This window comes from Nestor notabilis, unplaced genomic scaffold, assembly GCF_000696875.1.
Source record: "Nestor notabilis isolate BGI_N333 unplaced genomic scaffold, ASM69687v1 scaffold13926, whole genome shotgun sequence".
Lineage (NCBI taxonomy): Eukaryota > Metazoa > Chordata > Aves > Psittaciformes > Psittacidae > Nestor > Nestor notabilis.
Window position 1 is genome coordinate 54,998 of NW_009932475.1, and position 17,438 is coordinate 72,435.

The window sequence follows — 17,438 nt, forward strand, 5'->3', positions numbered from 1 at the left end:
GTGTTAGCTTTCAACTTTTAAACTATTAATCTTTTTTTCTTTGCAGGAACTAATTCTCAGTGATCTAAGCTGGCTCACTCTAGATTAGAGTTCTTGTTCCAATTTACATAGCTGGAAAGCAATCTAGAAAATGACTGTGCTGTGTCACAGCATTGTGGTTTAGAACTGGTGAGGCAACTAAACCAGACTCCTTGCAGACAAGGCAACTGAGTTAAGTGACAACTCTAAGAAGGTATTGATGAAACCACCAGCTTGAGAAACTGATCACTCCAAGCGACACTGCTCAACAGTTCTGTTGCTAAGAGTTTGTTCTTCGTAACTGACACCTAAGTATTGCTATAAACTGATTAGCCACAAGCAAAGGAAACAATTTTGGTTGTATCTAAGAAAATCCTTTAACACATTGAAGACAGAAGTTACTTAGCTACAGAAGTTTGACATTGTTACTTGACATTAATTATGTTTTATTTTCTACACCTTAAATACCAGCAAGGGCACCACAGTGATGACCACATGTTGAACTCTTTCCATTAGATTTCCAAAATTTTCCAAAGTCAATTTTACAAAAACTGGTATCAATCTTAGGCTGAGACGGACAAAAAATTTGTACTTTGGATTTTTTCAACCGAATTTACCATAATTGCAAATTTCTTTAGAACCATTGTCAAAAATACTTTTTAGAGAGGTTTTTAGCACTACAGAAAAACTGCACTGAAAATGAAAAATATTTACACAACTGAAATTGTGTACTTGCTCGTTACCAAAATTTGAGAATACCAGATCAGAAACTATACTTTTTGGCAGATGCTTAACTCATTATCATTCAGCTGTTGAACCACATATCCAGCTTGCATCAACTAAGAGGATTATGCAACAACAGGCAGGTTATTACTGCTTAAAGCTCATATACCAAACTTGCTTCTTCATAATGTTCTGAGTTTCTATGGATACCTCTTTACCTGAAAAACTGCCACATGGGCTACTGAAGTTCTACCAAAAAAATGCAGGCTTTTTTATTCACTTCCTATCACAGTGGTAATATATAACCTATCAAGGAGAGTAAAATGTAATGTGCACTGCACAAAACAATCTAGTTCTCCCAGATCTTAGTATCTCACGTATTTATTTAATCTCCACATTCTAACTACACGTAAGAAAACATTCTTGTCAACTAATAGATATTTTAATTACTACTTCTGTATTCCTCTTCTACCACAGTAAGCAAGCATTACTGAGCTCAAAGGAGTGATCACTTACCAGTGAACTGCAGCCACTCTCCAGAATTTCTCTGTTAGAAACACTAAGACACCTTTTAGGACAAGAAATTAAGAATTTTACTAACGTAAATAATTTAGAAATCCTAAAACAACGTGCTCTTTCATCCCTTGATTAATACTGGTTAAGCAGTAACAGTTCACAATATATACTGCTTATCATGCAGTGAGGATGCAATTTTAGACCACCTGAAACATTCAGTGAAATATCTGCCCTGCTGGCAAACTTCCTGGAAGATGATTTTCTATAAAAGATTATGTTATTGTAATGGAAGCTTTCAACATTACTGGAAGAAACAGAAGTACTCTTTTTTTATGCTGAATACTGCTCACATAAACTTTGGCTATCTGCCCTATTCTGTACTTGGAGGAAACAAGCCACACAACAGACTCTCATTTACAAAATAAATCCTAGTGATGTAAATTGTGATCTTTGTGTCATATCCCTTTTCCAATCAGAGCCTCAGAGAAGACTCAAGACTATTTAAAGCATTTTTTTAAATAAATTTCAGCAGGCAGTTTTAAAGACTATTTGATCTAGATTCATTAACCCACTTTGAACTACCATCAGTTCCTTATACAGTCTTCAGATCAAGACCTAAAATTCTGTTTACTAGATACTTCATCAGATTTGACTGCAATATCTTCCCCAGCACCACCTTTCTAAAACTATGAAAATATCTGTAAAAGCTATCAAACATAATAGTGTGCCATGTTCAGATCCTGACAGCAAGATCTGTTTTGCTAAAGTCTCAAAAATGTTAGTGGTTTAAGTGTTTTCCCTAGGCAACACACTCCATTTTCCTAACCAAAACATTGATACATGTCGTATGCCTTATCAATGAAATCTTGATTCTGTACTATGTAAGTGGTTTTGGATACAACATTTATAACAATTATATGGGGGGAGGGAGGTGTGGGTGGGTGTTGGTAGGGTATCTTTTTGCTTGTTTATTCCAGATTAATAGTGTTTGACTGCAATTAAAAGCTAATACACACACAGGAGAATTCCCGTATTTCCAAGGAAATTCTACCAGCAAACATAACCCAACTGCCCTTATGAGGCTGTTTCAGTCTCTGACTAGATGCAGGGCATACCACCTTTCCATTATTTTGAAAAGTGGATATGGTTAAGTCTAAACACTACTCAGGGAAGAAGAAGATGGATTTTCAGCTCCAGTACATACTGTCAAAGTAGAATGATTAAAAATGAGACTGTCGCCCACAAAGTCATTTAACTTCAGGTTAAGGCTATGTTTAGACGATGGGAACAGCTTAACAATTTTAGAATTTTTTCTTTTATTATTAAAGAGTTCTGCCTCTACATTCCCTTAATCTTTTAGAATACATCTTCATATTCTACTATATAGGCACAGGAAGAAGAAAATACAGATAGCTGGGATTTACCCACAACTACCACAGACTTTGGGGGTTGGAGAAAGCAAGTTTCTGCCTTTCCAGTCTCTCTACGTGCCTCTGGCTCTTCTTAGCTAAGGAATCCAAATTATCCAAGGTCCTTGGAAGGAAATACTTTTGAATGGTCGAAGTAAGTACCAAAACTAGGTTTGACTTGAAGTTAATATTCTTGGCCTCAAAAGCAATACAGCAAAGAGTAAAAAAGTGGTACCCCTTATCAAATCGTTACTGCTAGTGAAGAAATGGGAGAAGTCAGAGAATCCAGCTTACAGTCCATGGCAGTACTGACATTTTGTGGAGGTACGGGGAAATGAATCGTTCATTTCAGATACAAAACAAGAAGCAGATTAGTAACTCTGAAGATTGCACAGAGAAGTTCAATTATTGTTTAAAGTTAATCACAGTTAAGGAAAAAGAAAAAAAAAAAACAAACCAAAAAAACCCCAACCCAAACAGAACAATAATCACCTGAGAGCTAACAGAGGACTGCAAAATTGATGAGAATTTGCTTCAGTTCCACAAGTAATGCATGCATCACCAAGGAGCACACCTTCCCCACAGCACAGATGCAGCCTGTCATGTGCTTACTACAGACCACCACCAGAATTGTCCACAAAAAAAACCTCAGTTTTCCCTAGTCCCAGCCCTCACATGACTAGAAAGCCCTGCGTATCAGCTTTCTAGGTCTGATTTCAAGCCACACTTATGCTGAATAGACTGAAAAAGAACAGTTAGCTGGTTTGCTCACAAAAAGGCTTGAGACTTTTCTTCAGTGATGGCACTAATTCAGGGTTCCCCTCTATCAGAACAAAGGAATTTAGTGACCAGTAACCTAAACTTTCTTTAAACTGCTGAATTTGAATCAATAGGTTAAAAAAACAAAACTGAGAAAAACTGAGATATTTATGATCATACTGTCTTGTATTTATCCTTTTCTTAAGAAGACCACTATTTTTAATTTTATTTCCTAAGGGAATTTTTCTTTATTAGTATATTGCATGCAGGCATGTGTGGTCTCTGCCCACACTAAGCCCTCAAGCTAAAAGTCCTAAGGCCAACATAATCATATACAAAATAACTCACTTTATAAAAGTTCATTAGTATCAGCAACAATACAATAGTATTAACCAACAAGCACCCAATATTGTATAGATTGAGACAGCATTGCTACAAACCAGCTACAAACCCAGAGCATTTCTATGAAGTTGTGGCTATCAATAAAATGGAAAATAAATTAAAAAAAATAAAAAAGCAGCACATTGAACCATTCAGTCATTCCTAGCCAAGATTTGCTTTGTGCAACAAAGTACTTTGTCACTGAGCATTCAGTTTTTGAGGTTTTTACATTTTTAGCATATAGTTCTAGCAAATGCTCATTTGTTTTTTTTTTTTTTGCTTTAACATGGTCTTCAGTTTTAAGTTACTATTTTAAACAGAATAGTCTGTAGATCAGATAGAAAACTATTTCTCAGCAATACATGGCAAAGTAAGTTATCTTTTCACTGAAAGCCCACAGGGCTATTTTTGCCACTTTTTCAAAAGGTTTTATTTAAACATATACACAGAGAGCACGTATTACATTGCTGTTGTATGTAAAAACAAGCAAGCAACGCTCCGCTGCCAAAGCTGGTGGTTCACATGTGGACAGGAAAAAGAAGTATTAAATAAACTCTCAAGAAGCCATTTGCTTGCGTAAGTTCATTTCTAAGAAATTAAGGCGCCCAAAACCGTGCTCATTTTCACCTAAAAAGGTCAATTCCCAGCATCAGCAGCTACAGTAAGTCCCACTGTCAACTAGAATGAAAAATGGCACAAAACATGCAAGTAGAATGAAACATGGCACAAAACCATTAAATACATCACGAGTCAGATTTCAAGATACCGATCTTCCTGAACTTGGCTCATGGCACTGAACAAACAGCACTGCATGGATAAAGCCTTTAGCCTTTGAAAGTATTGAAAGTCAGAACTCAGAAATGATCTTATAGTTGGCATAATTTTGCAAAAGCTTGAAGTTGCAAATTCTAGAAGTCTGCACAGAAGTTACACTGAAGCACACAATTACTGGATTTTAAACTGCCTGACAGTATTATCCAGTCATCTTAGAGTACCTTTCCAAGGTAAGTTTTTTGATATAGAATATGAAATGCTGTTCTGGCAAAATCAGTAAGACAGAGTAAATGCAACACCAAGATGCAGTCAGATTAACACTGGGAGAAAGTTAGACAAGTCTAGCTTTAAATGGCTATTAAAAACGTACTTTAGCTAACCTCCATTTAATCGAACAGAACAAATGACACTTGACTGTCCTGCTAAATCAGAGTTATTAAAAAAACCCAACCAAAAGAAAACCAAACCAAACCAAAACCCCCAACCACACAAGAACCAAGAACAACAAAATCAAAGCAACCCATGGTTCCCCATCTAATCTTATTTTAGGACAGAAGAACGACTTTGCTGTATTTTGTATTCTTTGGCAGGGAATCTATGAAACCAAAACACATTCCGACAATTTGAACCTTTCCTGAGAAGGACTCAATCATAAACTCATTTACAGCATCTTATGTGTGAGACAGCAACAGTTTAAAAGTCAACAACATGGAATGTACCAACAGATTTATGAAGAATGACAAGTAGCAGTTATTTACATGTTCAGGGTAGTTAATTGTTCTTTAGTAATTAGGTTTCACCTGTATAAATTAGAAAACTACAAAAAGTCAACACTGGGAGAAGTCCCCCACTGTCTTTAAAAGTTCAAGTAAAAACCATCTTCGCAGCACTTTCCTTAGACAATAGCGTATTGCTCGTATAAAAGGTCTCTTATCCTATAGAAGTCTTGACAGAGACAGCCTTCCAATCCAATGCGTCCTGTTTCAGTCTGAAACAAAAGACATGTTTCAATGTATTACTTTTAAAATTGAGTTTCTCGTTAGTGTAATTTAGAATATTATTTACCAAAGAGTTTAATACACAGAACACCTACCCTACGAACAGCCACCAGGTTGTTGCACACAAGCACTCCTCCTACAAATTCAGCTTGAATACCTTCTCGCAAGAGAACTTGCTTGAAGTCAGACAGCCTTGGCTCATTCATAAACACAGACTGATGTCCAAGAACCTTTAAACAACACGCACACAATTAACACTTCTGCTACCAAATACCTCCCATTTTTCCCAAGATCTCATCATCATTGTGTTGGCAGCAGTGTGGCCCTGACTACAGGACTACAAATGAGAAGATTGGTTCTATTTCTGTTCACCTGCAGCAAGACATCTCCAGGCTAGGAAAGCCTCAGAAGTTATGCATCAGGTAAAAGCAAAAAAAAAAAAAAAAAAAAAAGAAATGGTTTCTTTCTCTGCTCACATATTGAAGACAAAGGGAAAGCTGTCACTTGTCACTGAAGATCCCTCTTCCAAGCCATGTTATGCCAGGGACAGAGCTGCAGTAAGCTGTACTGCTTATCAGTACATACTTCTATGATAGTTGTCATGAATCTGAACGGACTTTAGAGTTGTCTCTTCATTTATCTAGCTCCTAGAACAGACTACATTTAGGACTATGCAAGAGTATCTTAAAAAGCAATTCTAGGATTAGAAGGCATTGTAATCATTCAATGAAAAGATAAAAATACTATCTACTCACATGCAAAGTACTTGAAGAGTAAAGATAAATTTATAGAAGCCTCAAATCACTACTAGAGGAGACATAAGAATTTCAAAAGATCTGTATCTCAAGTACATGAAGTATTTTCCATAGCATCAACAAAACAATGAAATCCAAGAGTGACTAAAGGCCAATTTCCAAATCTGCAAGTACTAACTACAAATACAAAAAATGCTAATTAAAATCTTATCTTCATAAATAGATAGTACTGTATGCTACACACTGTTACGAACAAAGAACAGTACCAGGTTTAACAGAGAGAAAACCAAACATGAAAATCCAGTTTTAGTTAGGCTTTCATTTGAGTAAGATTACAGAATCAACCTCTAGGCACTAGAAAAAGTCAAATGAATACCAAGCTCTCCAAAAAAGAAGCCCAAATCAGCATAACTTCTGTACCTCATGGGGTGGCAGAGGTTCCAAAGTAGGAATGATCTCACTCTCCTCACACATCTCCTTGTCATCATCACCAAAGAGGCTTTTCATGGCCTTCTGTTGTGCAATGACACTAGAATCTGAAGAAGGCACATCCACTTGCATCTCCAAGTCTTCATCTTCCCTCAGCTCCCCTTCTTCCAAAATAACTCCAGTATCCACTTTTGAAACGCGCATGTCCAGAACACCATCTATCCAAGCCAACTCAGCATCCTTGGCTTTACAGAACTGAAGGGAGCTGACAAGAGAATCTTTTAATCTGACCTGGGTTGCACAAAATTAAAAAGAACTATTAGTTTGATGGAAAACACAGAATTCTTATTTCAAGCTTTAAAACAAAACAAAACAAACAAACAAAAAACCCCAAAACACACACACAAAAAAAAGGTAGTTTTCCTTTCACTGTCTCTCCACACAGGTTTGGTTCATACTCTTTTGTGGCAGTAAAGGAAGGAACTGGCATCAGCAATGCAAGATGATCTATACTTGCAGAATATAATTTGTATAACCCTCATGTGGTTACTCAAAAGCAGTGAAGATCAATACCTTTAAACAACCTATATGACTGCAAACTTGAGTTAAACGTAAAGCAAGAGCAATCAATTCCTTTAAAACATCAGAAATCTTTTTTGTGGCCAAGAAGTTCCTCAGTTGGCTGGAGAATATGTAAGGAAAGTTTCTATAGGTACATTTAGGTTATTGAACAGCAGTTCCAAATTTCAACCCTCCAGAAGAAAGCAATTAATATTTTACTTTAAGAAGGGATGTCATAAACATCAGATTCTAAACTGACCAAAACATTACCTTACCCTGATTACTCTGGTGCATTCCAGGACCTTAATCCATTAAATAAAGCCCTACTCCCAAAAATTGTTATTCACATGAGATTGTGCACGATCCCCATAGCAGAATGAAGCTGTATGCAGGATACTACAACTATCCATCTGCAGCACAGCCCAATAAAAAGACACTGGGATTCTGATGCCCCACTTGTATCTATTATTTTCTAAATCAATGTCTCAAGCGCACTTCATCTGTTCAGAAAGCTTCAAATAGAAAAAACAAACTAAAGCTAGTAGTTACACAACTAACAGATTCCACTACCTTACCTGGTAAATGTGAGTTTCACTGGTTGCATCTACAGTTTCATGTAGTTTTGGCATATAAACTTTAATATCTTTTCCACCAAAAGCTCTGCAACATTCTGCAAGGTCCTGACTGGCCTCAGGTGGTCCATGGACAATGATCAGTTGTCTTGGTTTCATTTGGTTAATAATTTTTTTAATTGAGTCGCCATCTGAGCGTCCTTCATAGTCAATATATGTAACTCTGGCTCTAGTTTCAATTAAAAAGCACAAGAACATTGTTCTTTAGTTTAAAAGACTAAACCTTCAAATGCTCAAAAATATTTCATTTAAAAACGGAATATATCTCAAAATTATTCTACATCAGCAAAAGCTGTCAGTACAAGATATATTATCAATCAGTAAAATACAGAATTGTCAAATACCAACATGTATGTGCATTTAACACTATCAATTCTCAAAATTCACTCACATAGTTACCCAAAACATAAGCAAATTTGAGTAAGTTCAGATTTAAAAATATGATAAATGAACATTTGAGTATTTATACTAATATACTAATGTTTGTTCTTCCTCTTTCACTTCTCTCCATCAGACAGGGAACAAACTCCGAATTTCTTAAGAGAGGGGAACCATTAAACTCTGCAACATGCCCCACGAAAGACTAGTAAAAAAACTAACTTAACTTGGGGGATAGGGGGAGGAGGCACATCAAAACCAAAGCAACAAATCAAACCAAACAGCAAGCCCTTTCCCACTTCCTGAATTCCAAACTAGCCTTTTACCCAATTTGCACCATATCCATGCCACCATTCCAGCAGAACTGACAAGAACAACAAAGTCACTCACTTAATTTCCATAGATTCTGTAGCAGAAATACATTTGGTAGGAACATCTGATAAATCCTGGTCCATAGGCTCTTCTCCATTTGTCAAACCAGATTCTAATTTGCTTTTTTCTTCTTCTGTTGCTTGAAGTTCTGGAACTAGAAAATCCTCAGGTCTAAAGAATGAAAGGTATTTTGCTTTTAACAGTCTTACAGTGAAACCAAAGCACTACATGATGTAATAATGCTTACTACTACTTCTCAGATGTTTTATAATTTTTCTTGCCAACAATTGCCTTCAGTATTTCCATATTTGAACAGAGCTCATTTGGAAAATATCACCTTCCTATCTAAAAAGAACCTTGGTATCTTGGGAAATCCTGCAGAACTGAGGTTTTCTAGCAAGTATTCCTTACACAGAAAGAACAAAACTCACCAGATTTTTCTAGGATTAACAATATTCTTTCCTATTATTATAAATTTGTCAAAATTATGTATAATTTAAAGCAGAAAAATAGTCAAGTTAAAAAACAAAACAAAACAAAACTTTCTATCTCAAGATAGAAAAAAAAAAAAAACCTGGAGTAGAAACACATCCAAACAGGTGTGAACACAAGCCAAGGATCAGGACTCTGCAGCTTCAAACCTATCGTAAGCTTCCTGTGAGACTTAGTGCAAACAGTCCTAACGGTGTTTGAAAGAGCATGCAAGAGTAGTGCAAAAGAGACAAAACTGTCATTTTTATTACTTCTATTTTTGAAGTATTTCATAGCTACTACATGTCAGTATGCATTCCCACCACATACTTGATAATCTCGCCATATTCATCCCATTTAATTCTTTCTTCAGGGGCTGGAAACATTGGATAAGACTTCTTTGCCTGCTTGAAGAAGCTTCCTTTCCGGCTACCTTCACCTTTCATCATCAAATCATGTTTAGTCTTATGTACAGTTGGCTGATCAATATCCTCTTCAGCATCACTCTCATCGCTAGAATCGATATCTGCCCTAAAATGACATTCCAAGAAAACTAGCATTTTTTTTCATTCAGGTTTAATTAAACACTCTGACTGGAAAATAACAGTTGACTTAACACTAACAAAGGACAAGAGCAGTTTCTGTATCTGAGAAAGCGCTCACAGTCAAAGGGCAAATGAAACAGGTCTATTGTAACACCTAACAGATTAAAGATACCTACTCCCAATTCCTCTGTGCCTTCAGACAAGTCTATCAAAACTATGTTTTTCATTTACCCCTGTAAACGGTTGACCAGCTGAATGTTCACACAGAAATATCAGCTCTGACCATAACAGCAAATACAAAACCAGCCAGTATACTTACTCTTTAGATTGTTCTAACTTCTTAGCTGCTTCTTTCTTTAGTTTCTCCTTCTCTAGGTATTCTTCAAGTTCTTTTCCTTCCAACTTGACACGTTTCCTCAACTGCACAGGATTAAAATTAGTATTATTGTGAGTAGCTGACATGACTTTATTACCTTTCCTACACACTGCTGACAAGAATATTCATATTTAAGTACCCAGGGCAAGTACAACTCACACGTCACATACAACACAAGATTATGTGAATGTGTGGCACCTTGGTATGGCAAAATCATGATAATGCTACCTATTAGTAGATTCTACTTTAACAGAAAAGCATTTCTAGAAGTATTAAAATCAATCAGCTTTACAAAAATTTCTTAAAACATCTTCAGGAAATCTCTCCCCAACAAGGGAATGCACATACTTTGAGATGAGCAGTGTTTATTTTTTGTATCACTAACACCACAGAATCATAGGTTGAAAAGGACCTCAAAGATCATCTAGTTCCCCCCCCCTGCCATGGGCAGGGACACCTTCCACTAGACCAGGCTGCTCAAAGCCCCATTCAACCTGGCCTTTAACACTACCAGGGATGGGGCAGCCACAACTTCTCTGAGCAACCTGTGCCAGGGCCTCACAGTAAAGAACTTCTTCCTAATATCTAATCTAAGTCTAGCCTCATCAAACCGAAGAACCTGGTAAAGTCATACTAGCAGGCAAAATAATAGTAGATGTTATTTTTTGTTCTCTGAAAACCAAATCAGAGTTCAGGTCACTGAATCCTAGTAATAGTCTAATACTGTAATTCAATGCTTCCAACCCAACCTAAAACTAAATCAAAGCTGCATCATCAGGATTGAAATTACCATGGTGATCACAAGGGACCCCCCCAAACTGACAATGTTTACACCAAGAGAAGTACACACAGGTATGTAAATTACTGATAATAATGTTAAAGCAGGAGTAACAATTAAGTGTGTCCTAATTCCTAATTTTCACTTATCTTTCCAATTCAGGGAGGGGATATATTACGATTTGACTTGATTCTTCCCTCATCCAAAACTAGAGTAGGAAATGGAATATAAAAATGGTCAGGGACATTTTCCCCCCCAATTATAATTTTTATTTTTTCCCTGGAAAAGTAGTAAGCCAGAAATTGTGCTGGACTACGACATCCCACATTAAAGTTAGTGCTGCTCACATGATCTATAGCCAGCTGAGGATCTGACCTCTTTTTTCAACAAGTGGCCAGATCCTGCCAGGGTAGAGGAGCTGGTATATGTGCAACTTCATGGTGTAATAGCAATCAGAAGGGCTATGGGTTGCAACTCTGACTAAAAAACTGAATCTTATTTTGAAGAGGGCAGCTGGGGAGCTGCAGGCTGGTGGCTACATGGGGTGCGGAAGCCCGTGTGGGTTTATGGTTGGACTCAATCTTGGAGGTCTTTTCCAACCTAAATAATTCTATGATTTTCCGCCAAGAATAACCCATCTTATATTGTGTCAATAGCAAGCAGAATTTCTTCTATTATAACAAAGCCAGAGTGTTTTCTAAAGATAAAAATTTAAAAGTAACTTCATGCGCATCTCTATGAAGTTTTGTCACACCACCAAAGAGCATTTTGCTGTTCCTAGTATGAGACCTATTTTTACCCAAGTCTATCCACAATTGGTTAAGCATGCAACATACTGATTTCAGATTTCCCTCTGCCACTAGAAGTGTTTTCAGTAGGTCAAAACAGAAACTAAGTTCAGTTTTGCTCAAAGTCCCTCAGACGGCCCACACTAAAATCACTGAGATATACAGACACCACTTACCTCAATATCTATAATTTTCTCAGAAGGATTATCAATCAGGAATCGTGCTAATGTTCCAGGTGTAGTGCGGTAAGTTAAAATTATAGAGTTTTTGGAATCCTGGCACCACTGAATGAAAAGATCTCTAGAAAACCCACACTCTAAGTCAGGCTGACTGGCAAGAACAACTTTTGGACTCGGCACTCGTGCCAGATCAGACAGACTATGACATAAGGAGAGATGGCGGAACTGAAAAGGGTTGTTTCTCTTGTCTTCAAAGCACCTCATCAACTTGTCACTCATCCATTCAACCTAAAATATGCATTAAGAGGAAGTTAGTTATAAGAATACAAGTTCTACAATAAGGTACAAACCTGATAGGAAGTACAGGATGTACTTGAATATGTACTTGAAACATGCCTCTTGGCAAGTGTAGAAATAATGCTGAGCATAAACAACACAGAAGTAATTCAAGTCCTCTTCTTAAAGTTATAAACTATGCTAATTAGTATTGTGATAAAAACAAAAATGAGTATTAAGAAACATGCTCATAGCCATGGCTGCACTCTGTGTTAACTTCGTCAAAAGATCTGAGACACAAACATGCACTACAGAAGGAGGACGACACCCAGTATTTACTCATCCTTTAGTGTTAAAAAAGTTTTTGTATACATGTTTCATTACCCTCATCATAACTGCATTTTAAAATCAGAACAAACCTGTGATTTAGAAAACTCCACTACATTGTAGCTGACATTATTCAGAAGTGCCAGGGAGTAGACTCCTAATCCTGCATCCTTCGTTCTCCAGATCTGATCAAGGAGTTGAGCAAGCTCCAGAACTCTGCCTGCTGTATCCACCGCTATTAACACATTCCCATCACCTCGCAATGTCTCCAAAACATTAGCTAAGAAGAATTAAAAACAAAACAAAAGCCTACTTGTACTTTGAAGCAAAATTAGAATGTGTGCAGCTTGTTTTCGTTTGTTATATCCACTAGCAATCATAATCAAAGCATACTGAACACAGAAGTAAATTAATCTTCAAAAGAGATCCAAAGCTACGTTTCCACCAACATTAAAGGGAACTGGAGTTTTCTTGGTAGCTCTGAAGATCTCACTGTCTTGATACAAAAAAAAAAAGAAAAGAAAAGAAAAGAAAAAGAAAAGGCAAACAAAAGTAACACCACCACCACCCCGAAAAACAAACAAACAAACAAAAAAACCCCAAAACCAACCAAACAAAACCAAAACAATTTTTATAATAAGAACGTGCTGAGAAAGGTCATTTAAAAATCCCTTAAGAGATTAGTTAATAAGTTAGATACTGGGTGAAATACACTGTTTTCAAGTATATTTCACTGTTTTCAGGAAAATGTTTAAACCCAAAGGATCAGTATGACCAGAAAAGAGCAATTCAAAATTTGTTACATTTTAATAAAGGTTCTTAGTTTGGATGCTGAAGAATTTCTCACAGAAAAACAACTGACAGTAGCAAACGAATCACATTACTGCTGTTTTCAAGCCCAAACACAATACATACTCAGTAGCTGTTCATCCCTTTGCTTCCTCCTGGGTTGTACATAAGTAGCATTAAATGAATCTGTAATAAGCAATGAAGGCCTGCTCAACATTTCCAAGGAACATCCATTCAGATGACTGTGGAAAAAATGCAAAATCTCACTTTTTTGCATTTCTGTTTTATAAGAAAAAAAAAAAAAAAAATAAGGCAGCTAGCTTCCAGATACCTGCATGTACAGAAATTAAACCCCTCAGGAGCGGAATGTTTCCCACTTCCATCTTACAAACAAATAAAATTGAGTGGAATAAAGAAACCCAGAGTTAATGCTTGTTTCTAACTGATTAATCTGAATACAAGTAAAATTAGTGCTCTCAGAGCCAGAAAGGCACTGCTACTACCATACCTGCTTATCATACACTAAATGACGTACATCTAACACAACTTCTAATACATATTGCTATGTTAAACTTACATCTCCCTCTTGTGGTTGAAATCAACTGCATAAACAATTTCTTCCTCTCCATCCTTGACAATCTTCCAGATTGTGCCTCCTATCATGTGTCCAGCTGGCAATGGCGTGATTGACAAACCATGTCCTTTGCCTGCAGAAGTTTTCAATATTTTAGATACATGTATTAACATCCATTACTCTGAAGAAGTGAGCAACTCTGAACAACTGCAGGCCAAAATTATTACTGGGGGAAAAAAGTCAAATGAAGTATGAAAAATTCAGTAACATATCTGTCCTTCCCATCTAGCCAGTAACTTCAAAATTTTTTGCAGTACACTTCTATTCAGCCTCTAGAAAAAGAAACTAAAGTGAAGATCACTTCTTTCCCCCACTGATACTGAGAGGCACTAGGAGCTGCTCTAACTGTAGACCTAAACAACAGTAAATTACGTAACAAAAATACCACATGAAAGCAGGTACTCTTGTGCAAAACAGACCCCTCTCTAGGGCAACACAAGACGCTTACTTTATCACTGGCTGCCTAAGTAATTACAAAAACACATACACATTATACAAACTGGGAAATTTTTCAGATTGACAAATATGCAAATCAAACAAACCGGGAAAAGTGTTCATGTGCTCAGTCAGGGATGATGGATCTTTTCAGTACCTGATGCCTTTTTTAATGCATTGCTGCTCCTTGATGTTGCTGTTAACCTGTATTTTTGTCAGAGTAAAATGAGACCACTCATGACCATAACTCACTGACTTCACTGTATGCCACTAACTTGAACGGAAGTGCACAGCTTCAATAATAATTAAAACATACATTATCTTCTTAGATGCATCCATCGAGTCTTTTCAAATCACTTACATTAAATATGAAAAAGCAGGTTTTTTAAGAAACAACCTAGAAAAAGTGGTTCACTAAAACTACTTCTAAGATGTAAAAGCTGGCAGCACAAACATAGCCTTGCTACACGTATCTTGAAAAAGGGTCAGCAGCCTTTCAAGAACGGCATCCTATTTCTGTTTTCCAAATTACAGTGCAAGTATTTTGGCAAGCAGCATTCAGGAAGTGGGAGATATTGCATCTGAGACAAGCTGCTGGTGGCTAGCTTGTATGCATCTATTCAAGAACAGGGTTTCCGATTCGTTCCAATCTTTGAATTAAACAAGAGTGAGAAGCTGCTGATCCTCTGGATGCCACAGTTCCCAGCAATAACCAACACTGAGTATCACAGAGAGCCAGTGAAGACCCCCTCTTTTAAGTCATCCACATGCTGTAACTTACTCTCTGCAACTTATTCATTCTCTAGAAAGCTCTCCTTTGTGTTACTAGTTATTGAAGAGTTCTGAGCTATCTACCACTAGGCATGAGTACATGCTTTTGAGAGACAATAGCAGGAAGAGTTAGAAAAACAAAGAGAAAAAAATGTCTAAATATGCTTTGGCATGACCTCCTCCTCATTAAGTGGAAATTCTACCCATTTCCATGCACAATTACTGAGGTAAATGTTCAGCTGATATAAGCTGATAAAAGGCTACTGATATCAGCCCCGCAAAATGCACAACATGTCAAAACTTACTCCCTTTTTAAAAAAAAGAAAAAAGAAAAAGACACTTTAACTCTTAGTGAAAGACATTAACAGTCATTAAAAGTTATTTAGTGAAATTTGGGCAACAACTTTACCTTTCAAGTTCACAATCTGAGAAAACTTCAGCTGTTGTATCTTATCAAAGGCTGCATCTACATCATCCAATGTAAAGAGTGTGAAATCTTCGGTATTATGGCGGGACTAAAACAAATAAGAAGTATGGAGCATTCAAGAACCTGAGCACTCTAACATACAGATGTTGCATATGAAAGTATCAACTTAAACATACCTGGTAGAGATCATACATGAACATCTGCCCCATTTTATAAACAGGAATAGTTGCATAAATGGCACAATTCAACCCCATTTTTCCAACTGCATATGGAAGCGCACCAAGGTGTAGAGGGTCAGGATGAGAAAGAAGAACAGCATCAACTTGGTGTACATGTCTACAAAAAGAGGACAACAGAAGTTGGTGAAAAAGAGTTCTGTACAGTGTTACATACTCCCTATTACAGCTGTTTTGAGAATACATACACAGCCTGAAGGTCAAACAAGAAAACATAAATCCTTCCAAGTTCAGAACAAAGTTTTTAAAAATCACCATTTAAAAGTTACAGATATTTCCAAATGTTCAAGTACTAAAAACTGCAAGTGAATTTTGAAAACATGGTTTCAAGGTCTGGAAGACATACATTTCACATCAAATTCTTCATTACAAAGACCTTAATGTAAGACCTCAGAAAGTGCATTAACTGAGGGGTGAAAAATATTACCACTGCAGACATGCTACAAACTGTTCATACACCTAAAACCCAAAACAGACTACAGCTTTTCTTCTGATGAGAAAAGCCCACAGGGCCAAAGACACAACAATACTTAAATTGAAAAGGATAAAATCAAAACATATTTCTTTAAAAACATAAAAGTCAAAAACATAATTTAGGAGAAAGGGCACACAAATTTGTGTGTCGGGGGGTGTTATTAATTTAAAAATAGAGAATTTTTTCCTTGCAAAGTGTTGCACAAAATAAAAATCAGACTAAAAGCTTACTACCTAGCATAATTGAAAAACTTAAGGGCATAAACCATATGCAACAAGTGAAAATACAAGTAGGGCTGAAAGCTTTTTCTTCCCTCACACTGTAACTGGGGCACACATTCTTCTCAATGGCTGTTACTAAATAAGGGATTTTATCTGATTACTTCACAGATAAGACTCAAGAAAAATTTATAAATTATCCTAAAGTACATAATAATTCTTAGTTAAGACATCAAACACTACAAGTGTGTCCACGCTAAGAAAGCGTATCTATGAAAATACATCACGAAGCTTAGTTTCTTCCAGGAATTACCATGGTTCAGCCCTAACCTTGCAATCAATGCTTGCATCAAAGCTACTTGCTTTGGAAATACATCACCATACACATACCATTGCATGATACTTCAAAAACTTTTCAGACTCATTTAAAAAAAAATAAAAAATAAAGAGTGTATGAACTGAACTTACTTTTTTAGAGAATCAATAATATCCATAGAAAAGTTTTCATCCCAGCCACAGTCCAAAAGAAAACGAAATTCATCTACTTGCAACAGATAGCAAAGGGCAGATTCTTCTTGCACTCCTGAAAGTGTAGTCAACTTGATAATCGATGTCATTTTCCTCTCCCAGGTGTTTAATCTCCAACAAAACTAATCTGAATGGGGGAAGAAAACGTTTCATTGCCTAAGCCAAAGCAAAAGTCTATTTAGACCTAACTTCATTCATTTCTCAGAACACGCACGGTAACAGCTACTGAATACTAATTAAGCCTCGGATATTAACTTGATCGTTGTAGGTGTTTTGTTATTAGAAAGAGGATATTTTTACTATTATAATAAAAAGGATCACTCAGAACAGCACAGTTAACAGTAGCAGCTCCCCGCCGAGGGCCGGACAGGAGCACCTGGACACGGCGCATCAAAGGTTGCGTCCCCTCAAGACTGTCCGAGGGGGGGCCCAGCCCGAGCTGGAATCCAGCACGGGGGGGGGCCGGGGGCTCCGCACGGC

General features: G+C 36.9%; 1 protein-coding gene across 1 annotated transcript; it reads right to left on the reverse strand.

Moving 5' to 3' along the window:
- Positions 1 to 5,107: 5,107 nt before the first annotated feature.
- CPSF2 (cleavage and polyadenylation specific factor 2, 100kDa) lies at positions 5,108 to 17,087 on the reverse strand. Its single transcript, XM_010016417.1, has 14 exons — positions 16,899 to 17,087; positions 15,678 to 15,837; positions 15,484 to 15,589; positions 13,812 to 13,941; positions 13,361 to 13,476; positions 12,538 to 12,725; positions 11,840 to 12,130; positions 10,041 to 10,141; positions 9,507 to 9,707; positions 8,724 to 8,876; positions 7,899 to 8,124; positions 6,754 to 7,053; positions 5,674 to 5,808; positions 5,108 to 5,568 (listed from the first exon to the last, which is right to left on the reverse strand). The coding sequence occupies exons 1-14, from the start codon at positions 17,045 to 17,047 to the stop codon at positions 5,476 to 5,478; spliced, it is 2,349 nt and encodes a 782-aa protein (XP_010014719.1). The 5' UTR covers positions 17,048 to 17,087; the 3' UTR covers positions 5,108 to 5,475.
- Positions 17,088 to 17,438: the final 351 nt, after the last annotated feature.

What these genes read in the sequence shown, in the direction of transcription:
- CPSF2 (XM_010016417.1), bottom strand. Translation starts at nt 17,047, where the DNA reads ATGACATCGATTATCAAGTTGACTACACTTTCAGGAGTGCAAGAAGAA. An exon ending in TTCAACCACAAGAGGGAGAT is followed by an intron (nt 13,477 to 13,811) that starts GTAAGTTTAACA and finishes TTTTTTCCACAG; the next exon opens with TCATCTGAATGGATGTTCCT. An exon ending in AAGGGATGAACAGCTACTGA is followed by an intron (nt 12,726 to 13,360) that starts GTATGTATTGTG and finishes AATTCTTCTTAG; the next exon opens with CTAATGTTTTGGAGACATTG.